This window comes from Prorops nasuta, unplaced genomic scaffold, assembly GCF_024137725.1.
Source record: "Prorops nasuta isolate Cenicafe-Biocafe unplaced genomic scaffold, Cenicafe_Pnas_1.2 PNAS00005, whole genome shotgun sequence".
Taxonomy (NCBI): Eukaryota; Metazoa; Arthropoda; class Insecta; order Hymenoptera; family Bethylidae; genus Prorops; species Prorops nasuta.
Genome location: NW_027116802.1, coordinates 8,105,856 through 8,129,331, shown reverse-complemented (window position 1 = coordinate 8,129,331; position 23,476 = coordinate 8,105,856). Strand labels below are relative to the sequence as shown.

Genomic DNA, 23,476 nt, shown 5'->3' with positions numbered 1-23,476 from the left:
TATTGTTGATATTGATCCGAACGACCGCAAGGTGTCCAGGATCGATCATATAGAAAAACGCGCGTTGACCCGGATGTATTTTCTCTCAGGGAACTAAACCGACGTAAAGGCAACCTTACTTTTTTCACTATTTATCTCGTTCTTTTTCCTTGTTATTTTTTTCCTACTGAAATTCCTTTATATATATATGTATACAGTATAAAGAGTCTATTTTCTTAAGACTACTCGAACAGGTATATCAGACGTAGAAACCGTTAGGTATGATAGGATTGAATTGTTCGGAGGATGATGAAAAGATGATTCGAATATTGATATTATGCTATAACTGAAATAGCTTTCCCTCTATCGAACAAATGCAAACGAGGGGTTAAAGTTTGCTTCGGTATATTTGAAAGTTTTATTGCGAAAGAAAATCCACACATATCGTTCATAAATACCTCTCTCTCTCTCTCTCTCTCTCTCTCTAATATCGATATTAACCTCGACAATCGTAAAGTGTCCAGAATCAATCACAGAAATACGTGCGTCGACCCGGATGTATTTTCTCTCTCATGAGGAACCTAAACCGACTTAAGGACGACCTTGCTCCTTCCACTTTTTAAAGATCGCTCCCTTCGTCGATATATGTTTCAAGGCGAAATAAACTATGTTGGTTGAGAGAAGAAAACCCCTGTTACGTACGAGCCTTGGAATGGCAGTATCGGAAATAGAAATAAAGAATAATTGTATCGGAGTACAGAAAAGTGGGAGACACGGTTGTCGTGTTCGAAGGTCGAGGGATCGAGGTTTGCATAATCCGTGAAACTGGGAGGGACACAGGGATTAGCTCTGCGGTCACGTATGGCAATAAAGGATCGACGCGTTAGAAACAAAGAAGTCTATATAGTTTTCGGTGGAGGCTGTGTCGAAGTTGCGGTTAGGAAGCTCTTCTGGGTCCAACCGGCTGAAGTCTCTCGACGTGCTAAGTGACAGCGCTGACACTGACTAATACGAAGCCACCTACTCCCGTCTATTTCCGTTACACTTGGACAAGAATTAAATCGAAATAGAAGAGCTGTTACGGGAAGCCGCGATTGCTGCATTTGGACGGTTAATTACGGGCTGTCCTTTCAGCGGTGAGCGAGCGATCACCGACGAACCCGAGGTTTCCGTGCGGATGTCTGGTCGATTCGTTAGGCTTAATGAAATTATCGAACCGGCCAATCGCGACTCCTGCACAGGAAATTGAAGCTTCGCGAAGGTCGATAGTCGCCAGAGCGGCCACGCACATCTCAAATTGCCGGACTGTCGGAGTGGCAGCTGACTCGACCATCGGAACGGACAACCACACTCGAATCTCCGATCTTAATCCCAATCCGAAACTTACATAACGGATTCGCCTTTTGCACCGGAAGACAAGCGCCTTCGCAACGAATATTAATAAACACTTTTGACGCAGCTCAACGGCGTGGGCCTCTACCTACCTAGAAACCACGTCAAAATGCATCATCTCTCTCTTTGTTATTGCTTTTTCATTCCCACTTCCCGAAACGAAGTGATCTATCGCTTTCGAGAACGAGCAAAGACACGACTCGGAGGACGAGGAAAGATTAGTCATGATTTTCCAGGAAATTTCGATAGATTCGTTTTGGTATTGCAAGGATCGAGGTGAGGTTGGCGAGGATCGTGATTGGGGTTGAGGAAGGAATCCAGCTGGCGTTCCGGGAGCTCTCGCGCGCGCGATTAGCGAGCTGTGTGTAATAGGTACGCGTTCGCGTGCACGTACGCACAAAGCCGAGAGCTATATAGGTAAGTTAGTGCTGGAGCGACCGGACCGCGAATCGCAGATAATGCACCACGCCGACTCGCTCGGGCATCCAAGTCACGTTTCGCGTTGCTGCGGAAATCGTCAGCACTTTTTCCTGGAATTGCGTGCACCAGCTCTAATTCCAGGTTTAGAACGTTCTACAAGATGAGTCTTGGTCGCCGTTCCAACACACCTCGGCTCGTAATCTCTCTGCGACTCCTCTTCTCGAGAAACCGGAGAGTCCAAGGTTTAAAATTTCGCGAGTCTCGCACTAAATAGTCACGCGGATTCTTTCTTGCTCTTCTCTTCGCTTCCGTTTCGCTTGGCGAACGTCTAGACGGCGAACGACGTGCGAACAAATTTTTACCAACGCCCGTGTTCCACGACTAAAATACAACTATACGCTCGAGCGTTGCTCCCTTTCTTCGTTTATGGCAATTTTGACGTCTCTCGCGTCGAGGAGGAGGTCTCGGCTCCGTCTGCTTCTTGATCGAAAATCGATTTGCGAGACGACTGTAAAATAGGGATAACGATTTTTCAAAGTGGACGATATATAGCTCGTGGTTAAACTCGATCCTCGAGTTCCTCGACCGCGCAGTGTTACGAGGAGGAACGTCTTGGAGATTCTGTTTCGCCGCCAGCCATGCTTACACCGAAGTAGCAAAGTGCCGGTAAATCGTGCAAAGGTCGACTTCCGTTCAATGGACGCGTCGTTACGCCGACCATGCTAACACGACCAACCGACGCGACGGACCTTTCGCCAACGAGATTTTCTTACCTCGAACGCGTATCTAGAATCTTGTATAAAAAAAGGCAAAGCATCGTGCAATTAAATTGCAATTTTAATCGCATGCACTTTTCCTCGGTATATGCGATAAATAAATTTTTTGCGAAACGTCTTTCAGATTTTTCATTTGTTATTTATAGTTTATATTGTTCGTTCGATCCTACAAAGAATCGATTATATATATATATATATATATATATAGTCGGTATAGAGAGTTTAATACGCTCCTATACCAACAGTGTTTACATGGAACATGTGATATCCGATTAAAGCCCTGAAAACATGCATAAAGCGAGTAGAGCCTTTATGTACCAATTAATTCAGTCATCGAATGTAATTGAAGCGTTCACGCCGACGCGTTATTTCACGAGTGGAGAGCGGATAAACCACAGTAGTTAAAATGCTTCGGTCAAGAGTGCCTCTCGTTTTACATGTATACATATACACTAAAGAACGCGTGTATGATATTCGCAATTACCAATTCAAATAAGAAAACAAATTTGCCTGCGCTGGAATTATCCAAATTGCGATACTTTTCACTCGCTATCATTTTCGAAAGAAAAGCAGCGAGGAATTTTTTGCGCAATGATACTTCTGTGGCACGAAGCGTGAAACTGTGGTACTTCGCACATTTATAGGACGGGACATCCGGTTTCGTAAGAGAATTACAATGGTATCGCTGAATGGTATAACTGCAGCTGGAATCCGTATTTTACTTCAGAGAAAGTCGGATTAAGCGAAGATCTTATAAAAAAAAAAAAAAAAACAGGAGGGACAAAAATGGTCAACGGGAAACGGAAGTCTACAAAATCCTCAACGCAAATACTCCACTCCCCCTTTTTTCCATGAGAATCATCGGCGAAACTGTATATCGATGACCTTCGGGACATTCTCTGGGATCCTCGTTTTTTGTCTTTGGAGAGTCTCGAGCTTATTAAGAGCATCGATATCTTTGCGAGGTCGTTTCTAGTCCTTCGATCGTCTTTTTTATATATCCTCTTTCTCAGGATCAGTGACTTTTTGCTCGTCCTCCGCATGCAGTGTTCCGCTTTTTTACGCCAGTCGACCGTTCGAGAAAGGACTATCGCACCTAACCCAGATCTGGTTTCAGCCAAGTTAAATAGAATAGTGATAAAATTACAGTTCACTCCCCGCACCTGTTTGGTCAGGAAACGTTTAACGCGAAAATGATATACTAAATTAATCCGATGTAGCATTAAAAGCACTCATGCGTAACATTTACAAATTACGAATCGTTGGAGATCGTCTCTTATATTGGTAATCTCTGTTCTACATTTTCAATTAATTTAATGGTCTTTGGGAAATAATTTCGTAAAACATCGCCGCTCCACAGGATAATGCAGAACAATGCAGTCGTTGAAAAAGTTTTATCAATCCCCGTTATATCTTATCGGGCCATTATCTCGCTATTTGCATAAACACTTCAAGTGCGCTTTAGCATCGAGCGGTGTAATAGTCTTTGGAGGAATTAAAGGAAGAAAGAATCGAAGAAGAAGCTGCACTCTTATGGCCTTTGCGCAATATCGAGCCACTGGGTATATAGGATTAATTTTGCTTGCATCATTACAATCATTTATCGCGATGTAGGAATTTAGCACGATGTGCTACAGTTATGGAAACAAGAGAAAATACATCACTCGAGCGCAGTTTTGTATATGGAATTTTTATTTGCCGATTCCGTAACGAATGTTTTTCCCAACGTGTTTGTTTTCCAATGTAAAACACAGCAGCGGACCTTCCCTCGTGCAGATGCGGAAAGCAACAAAAAATAAGCCAGGCGACACTCTTAATTGCAGGCAGCGGGAGAGAAATTGGCAGTCCCATGGAGATCGTGGTTCGAGGCGCAAATGAAAAAGCTTGAAATGTGCGAGAGTGTATCGATGATATCCTGAGCGTGGGGTGAGCGGTGCGTCGATTTAGGTATAGAGATCGGGAAGTCGCGAGTATCCGCGGACATAATGCTGCCACCGATTATAAACCACATCAACAGTGACATTCTGACGTTATACACGAGCCCGACTAATGGCAGAAACGTGACGACTCGAACCACCAGAGGTCGTTACGCGGAGATCGGCATTAAAAGGTAAAACTTTTCACATTAAAGTACCATTAAGCTAAGTCTTGACTGAAGCCAGTGCATTTTGAATGGACCAACTCTATAATTAGTGAGAGATACTACCGGAGAACTTGCGGATCTCGCTATACTATATACTGCAGGCTTTTGCAATTTTATCAAGATCATCCGGTACATACCGCATATGCCGCATCGATACGCGATACCGTTAGAGAATTAAACTCGACTCGCGTATATATATATATATATATACTCGCCTGTCCGTGTGTGCGTCGCTGCAATTGGCACCAATTAGGCAATAATTCGTGTCAAATCGTATACCGAGTCGAGTTGTACGCATTAAATACGAACCGTTACATTATGCGAAACGCAGCAGAAAATTCCAAACAACCTTGGTCGTGCAAAATTCTGTTTTGAAGAATCGGGTGTCCCGACCCCGAAAATCGATTTTAATAAGCATTTAATACGAAATATGATAGTAAAGTGGCTGACCGCGAGAGAAGCCCTTCGCTCATTCTTATGTAAGCCGCTTATCCACAATCCGCTTAGAGTCCTGCGAATAGACTAGATCCGATTCAGTATTTCTTTTTTCGACAAATTCAACCTCTTCCCAGTCCTCCCCGATTGCCTTTTACCAAAGGACCAAATCTCTTCCTCGGATTTTCGACACTAGAGAGTGCAATTAACATCCCACCCACGTTCTTCTTACTTTATCAAAAGAAAAACAACGGTTGTCATCTTCCGTATAAATCAACCAGTGAGAAAATCGTCCGATAAAACTTGCTAGACTTTGGGTCTACCAAGTTGAGGTCAATGAACTCTCAGACATTTTTTCAGCCTCGCGATTAATATTCTCCTCCGTTTGGAGGGAATTTCGAAAGGTGTCGAGGCATCGTGGTGAAAAAGGTGAGGGAACGACGATATAAGGAGGAAGGGATCTGGGTAGCTATCGAACAATTAACCACGGGGATAAAGGGAAGCCATTGTTGGAACGGAGGAGCGAAGCGACGACGTTCGATGAGTGGCTTAATTAATTAATTCAGGTCGGTGCTCGAAAACGTTTGACTCAGCACACGCGGGGTGTCGAAGTGAGATCCTTGACTGGAAGGATGCTGAGGACGAAAGGCAAGCTAGCTATGTTGATGAATTCCGGTACTCTACATGTCTGGAATTAGCCAATTCACCTTATGTTTGGCTCGTGAACAAGAATAGCTTTATAAGCACTGTTATGACGTAATAAATTTTCAATGGAATCGATTATCTCAAGGTTAATCGATCGCACGAATATTGCAATTTTCTTAAATTTCTTGGAGAATTTTCAGTGGCCAAGTAATGAGGTTTATCACCGGGAAATGAGAGTGTGTGGAGGTTTCCAAGGCTTATAGGTGAATCTTGTTAGTCAATATGGCGTAATTTTAGGGTCCCAAGGAATCGCGACGTAAGTTCGAGGTAGCTTTGAGCGCACGCTATACTCGTTAGTCGAATAACAGCGGGCACGAGAAAGGGACAAGTTTGTTTGCACTTCCTGCCGGGCGTGCCTTTACAAAGCACGCTATGCTAGTACTGCTGCTGCTGGTCATCGCCGCGGGGAGGCAAATTGCGAGGAAATCGGCCAAACCATGCGGAACACGATACTCCACTTTAGGCTCGAAGCTTTCGACCTCTCGCCCCCCCCCCCCCCCCTCCTTCCATACTTCCCTTTAGCACAGTCACTCTTACACTCAGTTTTTACCAGACAAAATTAAAACCCTGGAGAGAAGGAAGCTCCGGGCACTCTCATAGTGGATAGTACACTCTGACAAGTCAAGATGATATGATTTAATTTTAGCAAGGTGAAATTTCTAGCACGGAAGATAATGCACGTCAAAAGCAATTTTGAAGCTCGTGATGTTTGTGGTAAATGGTCCGTGAGGGGTGAAAAGGGATACGAGAGCTGCGACTGATAACCCGATCCATTGTTCGAAGGATAACAATATCAGTGTGGAGCCTTCCTTGTGTAGGATCTCTCGGGAACTCGATTTTCCCTGTTACACACAGCATCGTTGTGAAAATCGACTAGCAGTCACTTTTCGTACAATATACTATATATACAATTGTTTAACTCGAAACGTCGGATGATATACTTTCCGTGTAAGATAAAATTAATTCTCTTTTCTTTCGCTCTTTCTCCTGTCATTTCGCAAGGATTTCAAATGCTCGGCGGAATTTACTTTGGGCTCTTGCAAAATGCCATTGTTCAGCCAACGCAGTAGTTTAGCATCGTTCGTCTGGGGGCCCGTGCAACTTGCTGTTACGTTACTCATTTTTTTCTAATTTTAGTTTAAAGGCTTCGCAAGGTAATAAGGCCAGCCAGCTCACACTTTGGGTTTCTATGCAACAATGCCGGGAATTCTATTTGCGTTACTCAATCTCCATGTATAAGCGAAAGCGTCACTAACGATTGTTTGTATTAAGCCAAGATAATTATTAGAATGGATTTTTGTGCTCTTTTATATTTATACAAGTGTCATATTTCATTCGTAGTGAGATGAGTCATGAACGAGCGTTCATTGAAAATGTTCGGATTGCTTCTCGAAGCTACCGACAGCGCTGGAGGACAAAAGATCGTTCGCGCCATTTAAAAGTAAAATTTTGCACGGCCATTGAGCATCGTACTAATTCCTCCGAACCGTTTTCTAAATTATCCCTGAAATGCTCTGTGACTTTGACTGCACTGCAGCAATTGACGTCGTCCTAAGAAGGAAAAATCCAGTCGGATGCTTTTGACCACTGACCGTTACTACTTGCGTAATTATAAAGACCTTACCCGTATCTATCCTTGACAATTCTAACCTCTTAGGAAAACGATACCTCTTCATCGAATTTCTGCAACATTAAACCTGTAACTAGTTCATGCATTATATTGAAAACTTTTCGTAAGAAACGAAGAAAAATAAATGAATCTCATAATAATAAAAATATTTAGAAGGTACGATGCAACGGAAAGATTATTTTTTTTTTTATTTTGAGTGGAAGAAATATTTTTAGGAGAGAAAGTGGACCAGGCAGATTCCACAGTGACTGCTTCGCGAATACCATCGAATACTGACTAAAAGGAATCTAATATAACGGGTGACGTCAGCTGCAGCTAAGGAAAGAAGGAAGGGAGGGACCTGAAACAGACCGTAGAGGTACTTAGTGCGTGAAGTGTCGCGTGTTACCTCGGGAAACCCAACCTTACTTTACTCCAACGGTCCCATGAAACCCAAGAGCCGTTCTCTGACTTCGGTTTCGCTACGCAGAAACCGGATAGCTAACACACGGTAGTCACCTACGCAAATCTACCTGCACCTACCTACTTTCCTTCACGTGTCTTCCTCTTTCTTTTAACCTTTACCTTTTTCCTTCCTTCCTTCCTTCCTTACTTCCTTTCTGTTTTCATTTCCTCTGTGAAAAAAAAACACTTTAGCCTCTCATCATGAAAAATCCTTTCATTGACTGCGCAATATTTGCAAACTCGGTATTTTACCAAACGTTTCATTAGATTTTCCACTACAACTCTCTAAAATTTTCCTTTCGCGGCCTTTATTCCCCTCAGACTCGCTGCTTCAAAAGCGTTTCACCAAGCAACTCCCTTTTGCCAGTGTTACCTTTTTCGCTACTTCTTCCGTTCTTACGTTTCGACTCGCAGACTTTTCAAAGCATTTAATTTCTCGTTTCACGTTCGTCGTTTAATACATTCTCGTCACTCGGTTCCTTTGACCGACAGCATCCAACCTCTCGTTAAACGCTCTTGCAACATCCATCCGACTATTTCTTATTTTTCTTTTAACCATGCATGACTACTTTAATCTCACCACCAAATCTTATTCCAGTGCGATTCCTACTTTTCGCTCGCCAGCTGTTTTCTACTTCTTCCGTTATGTACTTTCTGTCACGCTTTGTCATTGCAATCTTATCGTTGTTTCTTGTAGCAAATTTTCCCTGCTGTACGTTGTACCTTATCTATATATATACCGCTTCATATGGTACTCAAGAATTTTCTCTACTTTTTATTTTCTTCATTCCAATGTCCCTTAACGGGGGTTTTGTATCGGCGAATGTTTGTTTTACCGGTTGATTATATTTATGATATGATCAAGGTAGATATGGTAATCGAACCGGTGCTTCTTGTTCATTCTCATTATATACTTCTAAAAATTGTCACCTTACCGAGGCCTTGATTTTCATACTTGCTTCCAGTTTATACTTTCCTTAATTCCCTTACTTCATTTTCATTCCTACTGCTCCATTCTATATCACTATTGTTCTCTCGATTGTTTTTTTATTTGTCTTGCAATTAGATTTCTTACGCCTCCCACGAGCCTCACTCTCTCCCCCTTCCCTTCTACTCACTCATTTTCACTCTCATTGCTTTCCACCATCGCACCTACCGTCTTGTTTCTCCGTGTTTTCTTACTTCTCTCGTTTCTCCCTCTGCGCTTGCTCTCTTAACGTTATCCTGCAAGCTTTCCGTTTAAATTTCCTTCCTCTCTGTATAGCATCGTGCAAAAACTAACCCGTGATACTTATAACATTATGTTAATTAAGAAGAGAAATTAGATGGAAGAAAGTAACTTATCCTTTACCTTTAACGCGTTCTCTGCCCCCGTCATTCCCGTTTATGCGTGCTTTTACATTCCAGTTTCTCCTCGCTGTATTTTTTCTCCAATTTATTTCCTCTCTCGAAATTATTTCCTACGGAAACACCCAGGTACACCTTCCGGCATACAATTAACTAATTATTTGCCCTTCGTTTTAAATAAATTTGAATTTCGCATAATTTAATCATGGGCGATAAATAAAATTATACCATGAATACTCTTTTATGCATATATGTATATAACTAAAAACCAGTGTAATAAACTGTTACAATCTCTTTATTACGACTGTAATTATTCCACTGATATCAATGGCCAGCTGAATTACGAATGTGGCGCAGATTGGTAAAAACAAAAAAATAAATGATGAAAGCGACCACCAACGCAGCATATAACACGTGTACTATATGTCTGCTTTTTCTTAGGAGCTTTTTTCGTGAAAAATAGCACGCGCGAGTGTTCCATAACTGGAATGCTTGCTCGCTTTTGTACAGATGGATTAGAAATGTTGCGAGTTATGTCAGTAGAGGGCTAAGAACAGAGCTGGCCTCTGTGTCTAGAAGAAGCTGAATTCATAGATTTCTCCTATCTCAACCCGATGGAAGCAATTTAACGAGCAGCCCAGGCCCACTACGTCTATCCCTCCTCCTTTCTCATTTTATATACGCTCTTCCTGCCACTTATGCTGCTTCTCAACGATTCACATTGGACTTGGCAATCCTGCGTCTTTTAAAAACACACTAAAAATTGTCATATTACCTGCTTAATGACACCGTATCAAAGGAAAACTCAAGTATACGAAGTATTTTTCACTGTGAAAACCAATAATGCTTACTGCCATCCATCGCTCGTCATAGTCCTCCAGTGACTCCACGAGAATCCTTAGGAAGGCTGGATTAACGGTTAAAACTTATGACGCTTCTAAAGCCAATCTTTTCCGTCAAAACACGAGCCTGACCAGAGAATCGGATCGGGTTACCAGGAGAATTCGTAAACTGGTGTACGAAAGTTTGCAAGGTAATCGATAAGTCTGGGAGTTCTCCAAGTGTCAGTAAAATCAGTGTTTAACAAAGTTTGCGCAAGATTTTTGCCAAGGTTTTCGAATGTTCAAGAGCCTATCTCCATATCCTCCTCTCTTTCTCTGCTTTTTCTCGAATACGCTTTACCTTTTGCTGACTGCTTCTCGCGCTGTTAGCAGCAGAGGACGCCCCTTATTCAGAGCGAAGCAATTTTACACGTCGTAGGCTCCGCGTCCACAAACTCCGGAGAAAAGGGTGCTCACCTCTCTCTCTCCTTTCTTTGAAGTACCCATAGAGATGCAGGAAGAAAGGATCAGAGCTCCGTGTCACTACCAGCATCGTAAAGTAAGTTTACGACCAATAGACGGTGCGTGATATATACATAATATATATTTAACAACCATAAAGGTATGATGCGTATAGTAAAGCAAGAAACAACATTTTTCGCTGGACTTCCGCGCTTTTTTATGCCGGCATTAAAAGTCCTGTTCTTACAGCAAATGGTTTTCATTAAGAATGTAAATTCTGCGTAACCAATGCTTGATCCTGATAGTCATTGGATACGTCAGACTCTTTGGTTACTTTGCTACAAGCCTCGTCACGGGGGAATTGCTCGAAAATTAGGAGCGACGCTTTCGATTAATGGAGTCATTCGAGTTTCCCTTTCCGGTATTGGCGTAAAAAGGACGAGAGAGGGGAGGGGGGATAGTCGAGGGATCAAACGAAGCGATCTCCTGCAGTTCTAGCGATGCAGGCTGATCAGAGAAATAGGCGTGACGGGGGAGGGGGGGGGGGGGGGGAGGGGTATGGTGATAGGGAAACATAGGAAGGAGAATTTGTGGGGGGGGGGGGGGAAGCTTAACCGAGTTATCTGCACTCGACGAAATCACGCGGTTCTGGCAGAAGGGATTAAATCGAGCGGAAGTCCCGTCCCCCATCCGCCGTGGGAGTCGGATATTGGCGGAAGGCGTTTCTCCCTTACGAAGATAATTAATTTCTCGGGAATCATGTCAGAAACGCGATCGTATCGTCGAGACTCCCGACTTTTACGTTTCTCCGCCTTCGTACCCGTATATATATGTATATATATAAACACCTTAGAATTTGTCCATTGGAAAAACGCACGTGCCCTCCAATACCCCGCACCCTATTTTTTCTTCGGTCCCGCTTCTCTGAGAAAATTCTGATTGCATGCGAATCTTCGTGCAGAAACAAGTGATCCGTAAGTGAAAGAGATTTTTCTAGCGTTGATGCGGGGCGCGAGTAATTTGCAAGGACGTGTTTCTGCATTTATCGAGAAAGACGGAGAATCGAATGGGCAAGGTGCGATACGAAGCCGTAAATTTTACGCGCGACCAAGATTGGCGGCATTCCAATTGTAACGAGACGACCCCCGACGTCTGGAATTGCTTTAGGGAAAGCCTCGCGTCTTGAATACGAAACCAGATTGCATTTCCCATATTTGACTATGTAAACCTCGCGGTGCGTTACTCCGAACAGCTTCGTGACTTCCTAATTCCTCCCCTCCCTCTCCCAAGGGATGAAATTTTGATCGAACCACCAAATTATATGCGTCTCTCGAAAAATCCAAGCGTCGATCGTCATCTCAATCGCATTGCCGAGGAACGTACGTACGACGTTGGACGCGGAAATCATAAGCAATTCGAGCGATAACCATTTTCCCCGGGAATAATAAAGTATAATACGATGAAAGAGACTGAAAAGCCATTTGAGTTAGCATATAGCTACTTTCACTGGCGATTAATGTAATGTGCTGCTATTATTCGTTCCGAACAACGGTCGCGCAACGTTTGCGAGATTGGTTAAGGGATTTGCCGGGACGGAAAATTCGAAGGTAATTTGAAGCAAATGGGATTATTCGGTGGTACTTTGATTGCTGTTGCGGGAGAAAGGAAGCTTGAACGAAGCGCCGCGCGCGCCGGCGAGAGAGACGAAGTTTTGCAGGGCCTCTTCAGTTGCCACGGCCTTTGCGCCGCCAAGGGCGAAGCCCTTTCAACGACTCGCCTGTGTCACGGAGAATAGGCGCAAGTATACTGCCTATAGGGATAAAAGTGCGCGAGAACTGCAGACTTTGCTGCGTGTACGCCAACGTCGCCAACTTCGCCAACGTCGATCGTTATATACACAAAAATGGACTGCGCGCCAGTTTCCGATATTCGCGTCCGCATATCCGTTCGTTTATCCACCCAGAGATTGCATCTCCGATGCTTACACCAGTTACGAGAGAAAACAATAACGAGCGATGGTAGAATTCGCAATCATACTTCGCTCAGAAGTGTCTGGGTCGATAATATATATATGTGTGAATGAACCATTCCTTAATTAAAATGGATTCTTTACAAATACTCCCAATCATTGATATTTCTACTGGTGAAAAAGAGTAATCAAAGCGTGGATGGTGTACAATAAGTTACTCGCGATCGATCGCAGTTGTCGATTAATCGTGTAGTAATGTAAGAAACGAGAGGGAAAGGATAAAAAGGTTGGAATGAAGAGATAAATACGGAAAAGGTAATATAGATGGATGTTGGAAGGGGTTGAGACGAAGAAAGGAAGAAAAGGGGGGAGGTAGATGGATGCGCGTGCACGTCGATGCAGCGCAGGTCGTTAAATACGTAAAAACGTGGCTGACGTTGGTCGACACGAACGGGCCGGCCGGCATGTGCGGCGTCAGACCACGTGTTGAGAACCTTCAGTAACCATGGCAACCCCCATCTGATCCCACAGACGACGCACACTGCTCCGGCTCCAGCCAGGACCGTCAGCCCCCCATAGCGAACCCCCGGGCACACGCCATTCACCCCTTCTTTCTCTCCTTCCCCGGTAACCCCTCCCCCCCTTCTCCCTCCTCCACAGCCCACCTCCTCCCGGGCTTCTCCTTTCCGTCCTCGCATCCTCTTCAACAAGAAACTTTCTATCAAGTACGTACGCTCCGAATTCCCACCCTGTTCGATGGAGTTAAAATGCCCTTTATTCCATTTGTTGATTCGATTAAAAATCTCCCCCATAATACTGTTGTAGCGTTCTTTGATTATTTTGATATATTATTAGTTGTAATCGCGTGATTTGTCGATTCTACGAACCTTATTGTCACTCGCAATTATTTTTTCTTTTGCGCAACGAAAGTTTTGTATTCTCATGGAATGTGTTGCACGTTTGTTTTTATGAAAAATATTGCAGGTTTGTCCGAGTTTTCTGTAGAATTCTTTATTCCGTATTAAGCGAGCTTTTGGAAAACTATTAGGATCGAGTGCAGGATTAGGCAGTTTCCAACGTCGATTGTGCGTTGCCCTCCGAGCCAATGGACCGCCGTCCATTGACTAGAAAAGCCATTGTTAGCCTGTCATGTTCGGCTTACGCTATCATTTATGTTGGCGACATACTCTATAGTCTATTAAATCAACGTCATTCGACTAAATAAATTCGGAATTATATATATACGTTCTCTTATCATATACTTTTTCATTAGATAATTTTACAGAGCCAGCATATATGCACACAGTACATGGATATAGAGTTAGTCGGAAATTGGAATAGCGAGTTTTTTCGTGAAAATATATATTAGGAGCAGCTTGAAATGCAGCAAGGCAATCGATAAAAGCCGGCGTGACAGGTGCATGGTGTTTCGCGTTGGACGTTCTGGCCAATCGAAAATAAACAAACTATTACGGAGCGAGGTTCGGAAAGGTGAAAGGTTGTTCCGGATGTTGAAAAATTGACGCGTTAGAATTTTAGGAAGAATTTATTGGGATATTAATGAAATTCCATGGAGGAGATTGTTGGAGGTGGGCAGGGTCGGTGGCGGAGATTCTCCGTGTAATGGCGTAGATCCTGGCGATAATGGGAAGTTCGTAATGACATACGTCCCTGCTGCCAGCAGTCCAACGCGGACCATGTTCAACTCCCTGCGCCCCACTGTCAAATGCAGGGGACAGACACAATACATTGTACTACTTGTAGCAGCAAACTAAGCAGGGCGCCTCCTATGTATCTCGCGCAGACTAGCTGCACCGTGTCCTATCTAATATTCACCCTAAGCACCGCAAAACTTTATCAGGCCAAAGTTTGCTGCGTCAGCGATATGCAAATTTTACCTCCAATCGCTCTCTTATCTCATCTATTATTACTCCTCGACTCCTATATATACTTTCTTCTCACCCACTTGCATAATAGCCTATATATACTCCACCCTCGAACAATTTACCTTTCTGGATTTTCCGTCTATATTTATATATACATACACGGACCTGATAATAGAATTTTGCAAGAGGTTAAATTTGCAGCAGCTAATATAGCTGTTCCCTGACGCTCTCTGCACTATGTATTCATACACGGTACATGCCGGAACACAAGACCGGTAGCACCGAGTCCCATACAATATTCACCTCGACACGCCAGAAACTTTGAGAGAAACTTCAGCCCGTGGAAAGTTTGTTGTGTCAGGGGCATGGAGATTTTATACGCTATTGCGATAATGCACCGTGTGACTGCAAATCCTACACTTGCTACTTTGCATGGACAAGACAGTTATTTTATCATTCTCCGTAGAACCGGACAACTTTTTCGCCCGCTCGTAATTTCATTCGACAAGAATAACTGGTTGTACGGAATTTCGTGGAATTTCATTGCTCTTTTGGATGATGATAAACGAAGGAAAGCGTTTAGTGGCTAACTGGCTTGAAATTGTATTTTGCGCGAGCAGTGAAGCAACGAAATTTCTATCGAGTTTTGGCTCCAATGCTTGCGAGGTAAAATAGTTTGGCTAACTTGTCAGCGTTGGAAGCCTCTGGAGCGCGGAACTTGAGTAAAATTACGTTTGCATGTAAACACATTTACAAGCTTGTATCTGTATTGTGTCTAGAGTATATAGTCTCTCTGTTTATAAAGCCTAAGGAGATTTATCTCTCGGCTTCTAAAGCGATTATCGTTGTAAAAGAGCTTCTTACGGTAAACTCCGACCAATGGGTGTTTGCGGTTCTCCTATCGAGTGGGCTCGCAACTACAAATTGCTGGTCCGAAGTACCGAAAGCCTCATTTAACTGTGTTTCCACGGCTTTCTCGCTTAACTAATTACACCTTTAAGAAGCCAGCACCGTCTCTCGACTTTACGTTTAACGATCCACGCGCGCCGGCTAAAGATATCAACATCGTCTCGTCATATCTAATTACCCCATCGATCGTATACCTATCTTATTACTCGTAAAGCAATCGTCGAATCTCTCCAAATAATGAATGTACTCTTGTGAGAACAACCAAAACACAGAGATTTCTCATTTTCTTTCAAATCGTTGGACTAGCTTTTTCTAAGATACGTTATAAGAGAAAAATTTGTGACGATTAAAAGAAAAATAATTCAGTGACAATTATATAAATTGTATACACATTTTGGAGTTATATATGTGAATACCTTTTCTCGTCATATCTAGTTGACCCATCAATCGTGTATCGTATTACTCGTAAATCCTTGTGAGAAGAACCAAAGTACAGTGATTTTTATCCTCTTTAAAATCATGAAAGAAACTCGTAAAAAATGCAGGAAAACAAGAGTCTGACGATTAAACTAAAAATGATTGAGTGAAAATTCTACAAGCTATATACATATATAGTTATGAATTTATGAATGGATCGAAAATGTCGTGTGTCTGTGGAGGATTACACATAGCCGGATCCAATTACAAGGCACGAGCTTTGTCAATCTTCGCGGACAAATCTACGCGTGTGATTTGTTCGCGTAGGTGTGAGTGGAACTCGTACGTGGGAGAAGGAGGGGGGGGGGGGGGTAAGCAACGAAAGCTTTGCACTCGATCCTTATGCAACGTAACGAAGGAACGAACGCGCAGACGGTTCGAGCGTGACCGCGAGCAAAACTAATTGCATAATTATCAAGAGTGATAGCGAGCAACTTGTAATTTGGTTGTGCTTTTCGTTACAGGAGCGATGTCTTCCTGGAGCCGTACCTGCAGCAGCATGGAACCGTTCAAGTTGTCAACTCGCCCAGTACGCCTCCGCCAAATCCTCTCCAACACCATCAACTCACACAGTTACATCACATGCAGGTCAGCCCGAATTTCTCTCTCTGCTTCTCCATATTCCAACTCATCCGCCTCCCACACGACTTTGCACGCTCATGTAACGCGAGCAAACAACTCCAAGGATAAAACTTCGATTCCCTCATTCAAACATTTCAACGCAAATACCAATTGTGATCGAGCATTCTTCGAATCAGCAGCCCCCAATTTTGCCAAAATTCAAACACACCAATCAAACATTTGCTCGGTCGTTTTATTCTCCATCTCTCTCTCACACACACACACACACACACACACATATATATATATAGATATAGTAGTGTGTTACCAAACACGTACGGGACATTGTAAAAAATCGCTTGATTTTCGTCCTAACGAGAGGGTCTCATGGCCCATTTGCATTTTCAATATAAGCCACTCCATATATATACCTATACCTTCGACGTCCCGGATGTTGAAAAGGAAATGGAAGATGAAAGCATTGAAGAAAGATGAACGAGGGAATAATTCTGGCAATTTTATCGCAGGGTCGAATCTTCCGGACTCTTGAGAGATGGAACGTTTAATTCCAGTATCAATCGTATAGGAGGCATTGTTTCATTCACGCGCGTCACTTAAAACGATCGTAAAAGTCCTATACGGTTCCCGTTATGATTCGCGCGTCCCGTGGAAAGTCTGCGCAGCTTTTTAACGCTCGCTCCGGCTTCAGGAGTGATATCGACGAAGAGGAGAGATACGGTGGATTTTATGAGACAGGAGGGGAGGGGGATGAGGATTCAGCGAGGTAGGCACAACGCGCGTGTACGAGTGTAATTTAATTTGAAATGCAGACTGACGCACCGCGGCATTACTGGCTAAAGGGATTAAATACGAACGTGAGACGCGTGCCAATTTACCTCCGGCTAATTGCAAATCCCTTAATTGCCAGTCGCGAATATTTTCCGAGCCCTCCTTATGCCCATTTTTAAACGCTCCGTCGTGGTGGTTCGCGCTCCGAACTCCCACCGATCGCGAATCGAGCCTCGATTTTCAATCTTTGAACAGACTCTTTCAGGTTGTGGAGGAAGGGGGGGGGGGAGGGAGGTCTCTCGAAACTCGACCCATTCAATCTTACACCGCGCACACAGTAGGCAGCACGATGCTGAATTCTCAACTTGCATCGCTCGGTGAAAGTATTATTCTCTTATTTATCCCCGATTTACCTTTCCCAAGGAAATTAATTAGTGCACACCGTTTGAATAATCAAGGAAATGCAAATGACTTTTAATTGTAATTTATCGAACGAAAGAGCTCGAATCGCTGTGTACTCTGGTCGTAATTTTAATTACAAATCTTTAATTACCAAAGGACAAGAAATTTTCTCTGCTCGTGCATGAAAGTATCGCTATATATATAGGTTTCCATTCTTTCTCGCTTATTTTTCAGCCCCTTTCCGTTTTCTCCAAGATGCTCCGTGTAATCCCTCATCAGTGCACCCTTTGGAAGAATCCTCGAGTATCGGTTGAACCTCGAGAGATCCCAATAAGCTTTTTTCCTGCTTCGCGCTTATATGTTCGAAAGTAATTTGCCGGTACACGTAATCCTCCGTTGTGTTCATCTGAGTTTAAAAAAAGAAAAGAACTATTAATCCCGTTACCTCGGAAACCCATCAACAGCTTAAAGTATTTAACGTTTTATTACTTTTATCTTCCTCGAAATTAATTCGTTTAAGCTTTCACAACCGACGAAGGACTTTCAACGGAACGTATTACCTCATTGTTGTCAAGTTTTCACATTGCTCCAACGTCTCGGAGAGTTCCTCGCGAGATTTATCAGAATGATTCATCGTTATCGGATTTATTAGTATTATATTTGTTCTGGATGCTTTGGTCTCCTCGGTGCAAAGGGGCCAGAGAAATTGAAGAAAAAGTGAGACGTAATCCGGCCGCTTTGGCAAAGTGCATCTTGATAAGGACGAATGATCGTCTTGAGCGATGCGTATCGGTAGTCAGCTTGTCGCCGAATAGGAAAAGGGGCGGATCGAGCGAGATAAGGAAACACACCGGGTCGATCGATCAGCATCGATCAAATTCGCCAGCGTTTCGCGCCAATCGCTTGAGCCTATATAAGCTGAAAGTGTAGAGAGAGAGAGAGAGAGAGAGAGAGAAATTGCATTTTCGTTTTGCACACTCTCGAGTGTTTAATCTCTGTCGCGTGCAATGAACCCTCGCATGCCTGCTGATGCAGTGTAGTGAGCGAGCGGAGGCAGGTTCCTCTTTTTTCTTATCGAAATGGCGAGGATTTGTTACGGGCCACTTGGCCCTTGCTCGCCTTTCACAAAGTGAGAATTAAAGTTCGCCGAGGCGAAAATGAGAATTCGCCAGTGTTTTTTTGCCAGCTAAATAAATTGCAAAGCGACAGCAGCTGCAAATTGAGATAACCGGCCGGCCGGGGGCCTAGGTCGATGAAGGCGAGGCCAAGCGCCAATGGGAACGCGTATAATGCTCCATTATTGTTCATTGTTTGCCACAACGGAGGAGGATTTGCGTCCCCGGAATCGAGGCTTAAGGAACGATTTCGTTGAAATTTCCATATTCGTCCGCCAGCCAATTGCCAAAGCTTTGTTTAAGCCCTCTTAAAACTCCCTGTGATTAATCTTATATATATATATATACGCGGTTCACTGCGATTACCAAGCAATCTACCATTACACGTTTTTTTTCCCAATATTTCTTCATTCGTTTTTGGCCAACCTACCGTATTGCGATTTTTATTCAAGATTACACAATCCCCCCCCCCCCCCCCCTCCTTCTCCTATTTTCTCTCTTCTTACTTTTCTGGACATTTGCTCCAGTATCGCGGTATATCCAAGCGTAATCCCTATACAATAAGAGAGACCTCTAGAAATGGCAAACGCCTCGCTCGCGAAACGAAGCAAAGATGCGCCGGCATCTGCCACTGCAATCTCATTCGCATTACTTGGCAAATAAAAATCTCCCATGAATGCTGATACGACCTTTCGGTGATTTCATCTGCCTTTGTTATTCTTGCAATATATACATTCATCGTTACTGATCCCTTTATAAAAAGTATCGCAACAGCACCGGTAGAATAAAGCGTTATAGTGAGAGAGAGAGAGAGAGAGAGAGAGAAACGGTTAACGAAGAAATGATTACACAACGAGATTTTTTTTTCAGAGCGAAGAGTCGCTGTCGTCGGAAGGATCGGCCACCTCCGGAGAATCTTCGGGCTCCACGGAAGATTCTGGCAGCGAGGTGGCGTGTGACATCACTCTACTGGAGAGGCTCATCCGATCCCATCCGATATGGTTCCTGCCCGGTATCCAAAGAGCCGGAGCCTTCCACTTGTTGCAAGGAAAGGAGGAAGGGGTGAGTGTGCACTTAGGAAAGTCGATTAGCTTCAAGAAAATTCCTCCGCATACCTCGTTGCAGCTTCCTTCCTACCCTACCACCACCCCACTTTCACGCAAGCTCGAGCTTTTCTCTTCTTGTAAACACAATGCACGTTTTCGGAGGATAACGGGAAAACTCGAGAGAGCCAACTTTCATCCAGACAGGTGTCCAACTATTCTACAGTGTGACTCCTTCCCTAGCGATATTGGACGATCGATCCCTCCTGTAAACCTTCCTGGAAAACTCTTCGAGACATTTTAATCGAATCCCCCTTTCTCTCCCCTTAAAATACACTTTTAAAAAAAGAATTAACACTGATTTTATTAGAATAAAAGGAAAAGTTTGCAGTATTCATAAAATTTATGCAAGAGACCGATGGTTGGAGAACAGATGAATATCTGGAAAGAAAAAAAAATGGAGAAAGCGAGAGGGGGAAAGTTTGTCAACGGTAACACCGCAAAAAGAATCGGATGAGAGTTAGGATACAATGAAATTGTATTACTCTGGAGAATCAGGGAAAAATTCTAGTGGTTTCTTCGTTTGAATTGGTGTTGTGTCGAGGACACGCCGGAACAAAGAGTACGAAATAAGCGAGGTGGCTAAGGCACGCAAACGAGCCAGTCGAGAATTTCCATTTTAAAGTTTCTCAAAGCTTCTGCTGGAGCATCGATCGCTCGCTAAATTCAATGTATATTCCTTTCAGCATGCGTGCCTTTTATTATACCATGGAAGGGAATCCTGGCAAATCCCACCATCAAAAGGACTCATTCGCTCTGTCAGAAGCACTTGCCCGTATTTCCCGGCCATGGATCGCGCGCGAGACAACCTCGCCGACTGAGAATTTATCAAAGAGCAGCTCGTCAACCAACTGATCAAATGCACAAACTTCCTGGGAACCGCAGCGACGAGAATTCCAAAACTTTCCTGTCATTCACTGCTGATGTATTTGTATACATACCTATGTATATATGTATACCTCGTCCGCGGTGGAAATATTATCGAAGAGCGTTGAACCGTGCGACACACGTCTGTTGATTCTCGTGGAAGCAACAACTTATCCGATACGTCGCTAATAAACGTATGACGATATGGCCCGGTGCAGCGGTTCGCTTGCCAAGTCTTCGCCATGCAACTGCGTTTAATATGCAGTAAACGAAAATGGCAGTGCGCAACCCTCCGAGGAGAACCATCGTGCTACCAAGTATTGGCTCACCTCCAAAACACAGACTTCTAAATATTACACGAATTCATTCTCCTACCAAATACCACGCGCCTCTAATCTTTCCCAAAATAAGATTCATAGACTTTCTCCGCTTCTCTCGTTCGCTTCTTTCTCCTATTCCGGGAAAATTGTATCGATCGTAAAAAAATCTATCCGAAACACGCGAGATAATGTCGAGCGGGAACGAATAATGGTCGAGGAAGAGGAGAAAAAATTGTGGAGAAATGTAACGTTGAAGCTTAACGATTGGTTGGCTGGTAGGCGGTGCGAACCGGCAAAGTCCCGCTCTGTAATCAACGGAGAAATGACTACGAATGAGCCTGGCCATTGTGGAGCATTGTTCAGTCGGTTCTCATTGTTTTGCAGCTTTGTTAATTGTTGTGTTCGTCCTCAGTCTGCCATCTATTCGGTGCACTGCCGAATAGCCCGGCCTAAAAACAATACTCGTCGCAATTACTCCCTATAGATGAGACAGCCCTCGCGATTAAACAGTCCCTGGAGTAAGCGAGATATTCTGCAAAACCAAGTGTCGAGGGAAAACGCTGACGATGCACGCAGTCGCGGCTAGAGGGCGTAGATTGCAGTCATAAAAAATAATGTCCGTGAAATGAAACTACAACGAGATCAGTTTTAATCAAATTAAAAATATACCTTCTCTTCCTATCTTTATTCCTTCCTGTGACACCGTTCTATTATTAGAAATATGTAAAGAGCAACATTTGTTGGATCGAATTAGAAAAATTTATGTGTTTGTTATAATTTGTTTGTTTTTTTTTTTCAGAATTTTGTCGTCCGACAATCGAGCCAGAGCGATACGATGGCCTTGTCGGTCAGATTACCACCTGGCAAGGGTCCTTACATCGAGCATTATTTGATTCAAGCCAACAAGGGGAAGTTGAGTTTGGAAACGAGTGAAAACAGGTTCGATAACATCCCCTCGTTGATCGCTCATTATTCCCAGTGCTGGTGAGTGATTAGTGGATTACCATATTAAAAGAAAATTCTTTGAATTGTGTGTACGTTAGTCTCTGATATGATTAATCGATTTTCCTAATTAATTCTTCATTGATATGCCTGGGTAAGCAGTGACGAGTTGCCAGTGCAGCTGACTCTACCTAGAGCTATACGCGAAGCAAAGAATAGACAACAGCTCTCATCGCTTGCTCTTCTGGGCCAGGAGTTCTGGAGATATCCAATGGCGAATCCAAAACCACCTGAGAGCAGCAGCAGCAATACTTCGAGCCTCAGTAGTTTCAATGGTGGTAAGCTTTTATTTGATAATTGAAGAAGTCAGTGGGAGAAGGTGTTGGCTAAAACAATTTTCACCAAAATGTTCCAATGCATATTTTGAAAATTCCTTATATTATAAATCAAACTCTTGGTTGAAAGAAATACTCCATATTCGATTTCTCCTGAAAGTTAGTTTACTGACGCCATGTTCTGTCAGATATTCTCTATATTCTATACGGCATGGAAACATAATTATATATAAATTTACCGAGAGCATTGAAAGCTTGAGTTAAAACCTTCCTCCACCAATGTCCTGAATTCTTTCTCAACAGAATGTGATAAATGCTCGTGCTAATACCAATGTAATGCTCTTTTCAGGTAACAGCAATCACCACCGTAACCACAACAATAACAATAATAGTGTTACTCCAACTTCGGAAAATATAGTCTTAAACCTGGCACCGCTGTCACATCAAGAAGCTCGTAAGTAGTTTCCCTCGTTGAGTTACGTTAGTCGAGCGAGGTGTGCACGACAGAAATTGTGATATGTATATTCACCGGATATAATTTGCTTCGTAGGTAGTTCCCCACCGTCGAGTACAGTAACAAGCTCAACATTCGCGTCATCGCTGCCTCGACAACCACGACCCACACCACCGAATACTTTGAACCTGACGACCTTCAATGAGCCGTTGGACGCGCAGAAGGACCGACACGACAACATATCACCGAGCGAGAAGCTCTCGCAGAAGCTGATCTCGCCTAATTTGGTGCAGAGCGTGCGCTGCTCCTCCCCGGTGGTCCACAACGTCGAGAGCAACGTGCTCAGCCCGATGCAAGACACCAAAACGAGTTTCGACTTGTCGAAGAATCTCGTGGAAACGCCGAGGACCGCCATCCTTGAATTTTCCAGGACCAATAAATTCAGCTCCGTAACAACGACCACCTCGAATTTCCATCAAAACATCTCCAATTTTAATAATTTGTCGCGGACCAACTCGCCCATCATTCCCGAAATCAAGAGTATCATGAGCGAGAATCATAATGTCCTACAGAACGTGAAAACTCCTCCTCCGCCTCCGCCCAGATGGGCAAAGCCGGGATTCAGTCAGAGTCAGAGCCAGAATAATTTCACCGTCACCACCACGGTCACTTTCAACGTTAACCAGAACGGTGACGCGGATAATAGTTCCCAGGTAAATCACATTATTTTGATGATCGATGATTGATAGAAGCAACGTTTCAACGCGTTCTTAATATATATATATATATTTTT

General features: G+C 43.5%; 1 protein-coding gene across 2 annotated transcripts in view; it reads left to right on the top strand.

Annotated features, from left to right (window-relative positions):
* spri (sprint) overlaps positions 1-23,476 on the top strand; it is an 87,431-nt gene that overhangs the window by 54,118 nt on the left and 9,837 nt on the right. The window contains exons 4-9 of one of the 2 annotated variants that reach the window (XM_066727844.1): positions 16,260-16,383; positions 19,533-19,724; positions 21,752-21,936; positions 22,054-22,232; positions 22,579-22,683; positions 22,780-23,396. In XM_066727844.1, the coding sequence (XP_066583941.1) occupies positions 16,260-16,383; positions 19,533-19,724; positions 21,752-21,936; positions 22,054-22,232; positions 22,579-22,683; positions 22,780-23,396 (1,402 nt within the window). The remainder of the gene's footprint in view (positions 1-16,259; positions 16,384-19,532; positions 19,725-21,751; positions 21,937-22,053; positions 22,233-22,578; positions 22,684-22,779; positions 23,397-23,476) is intronic. The other variant, XM_066727845.1, reaches the window with a different exon arrangement.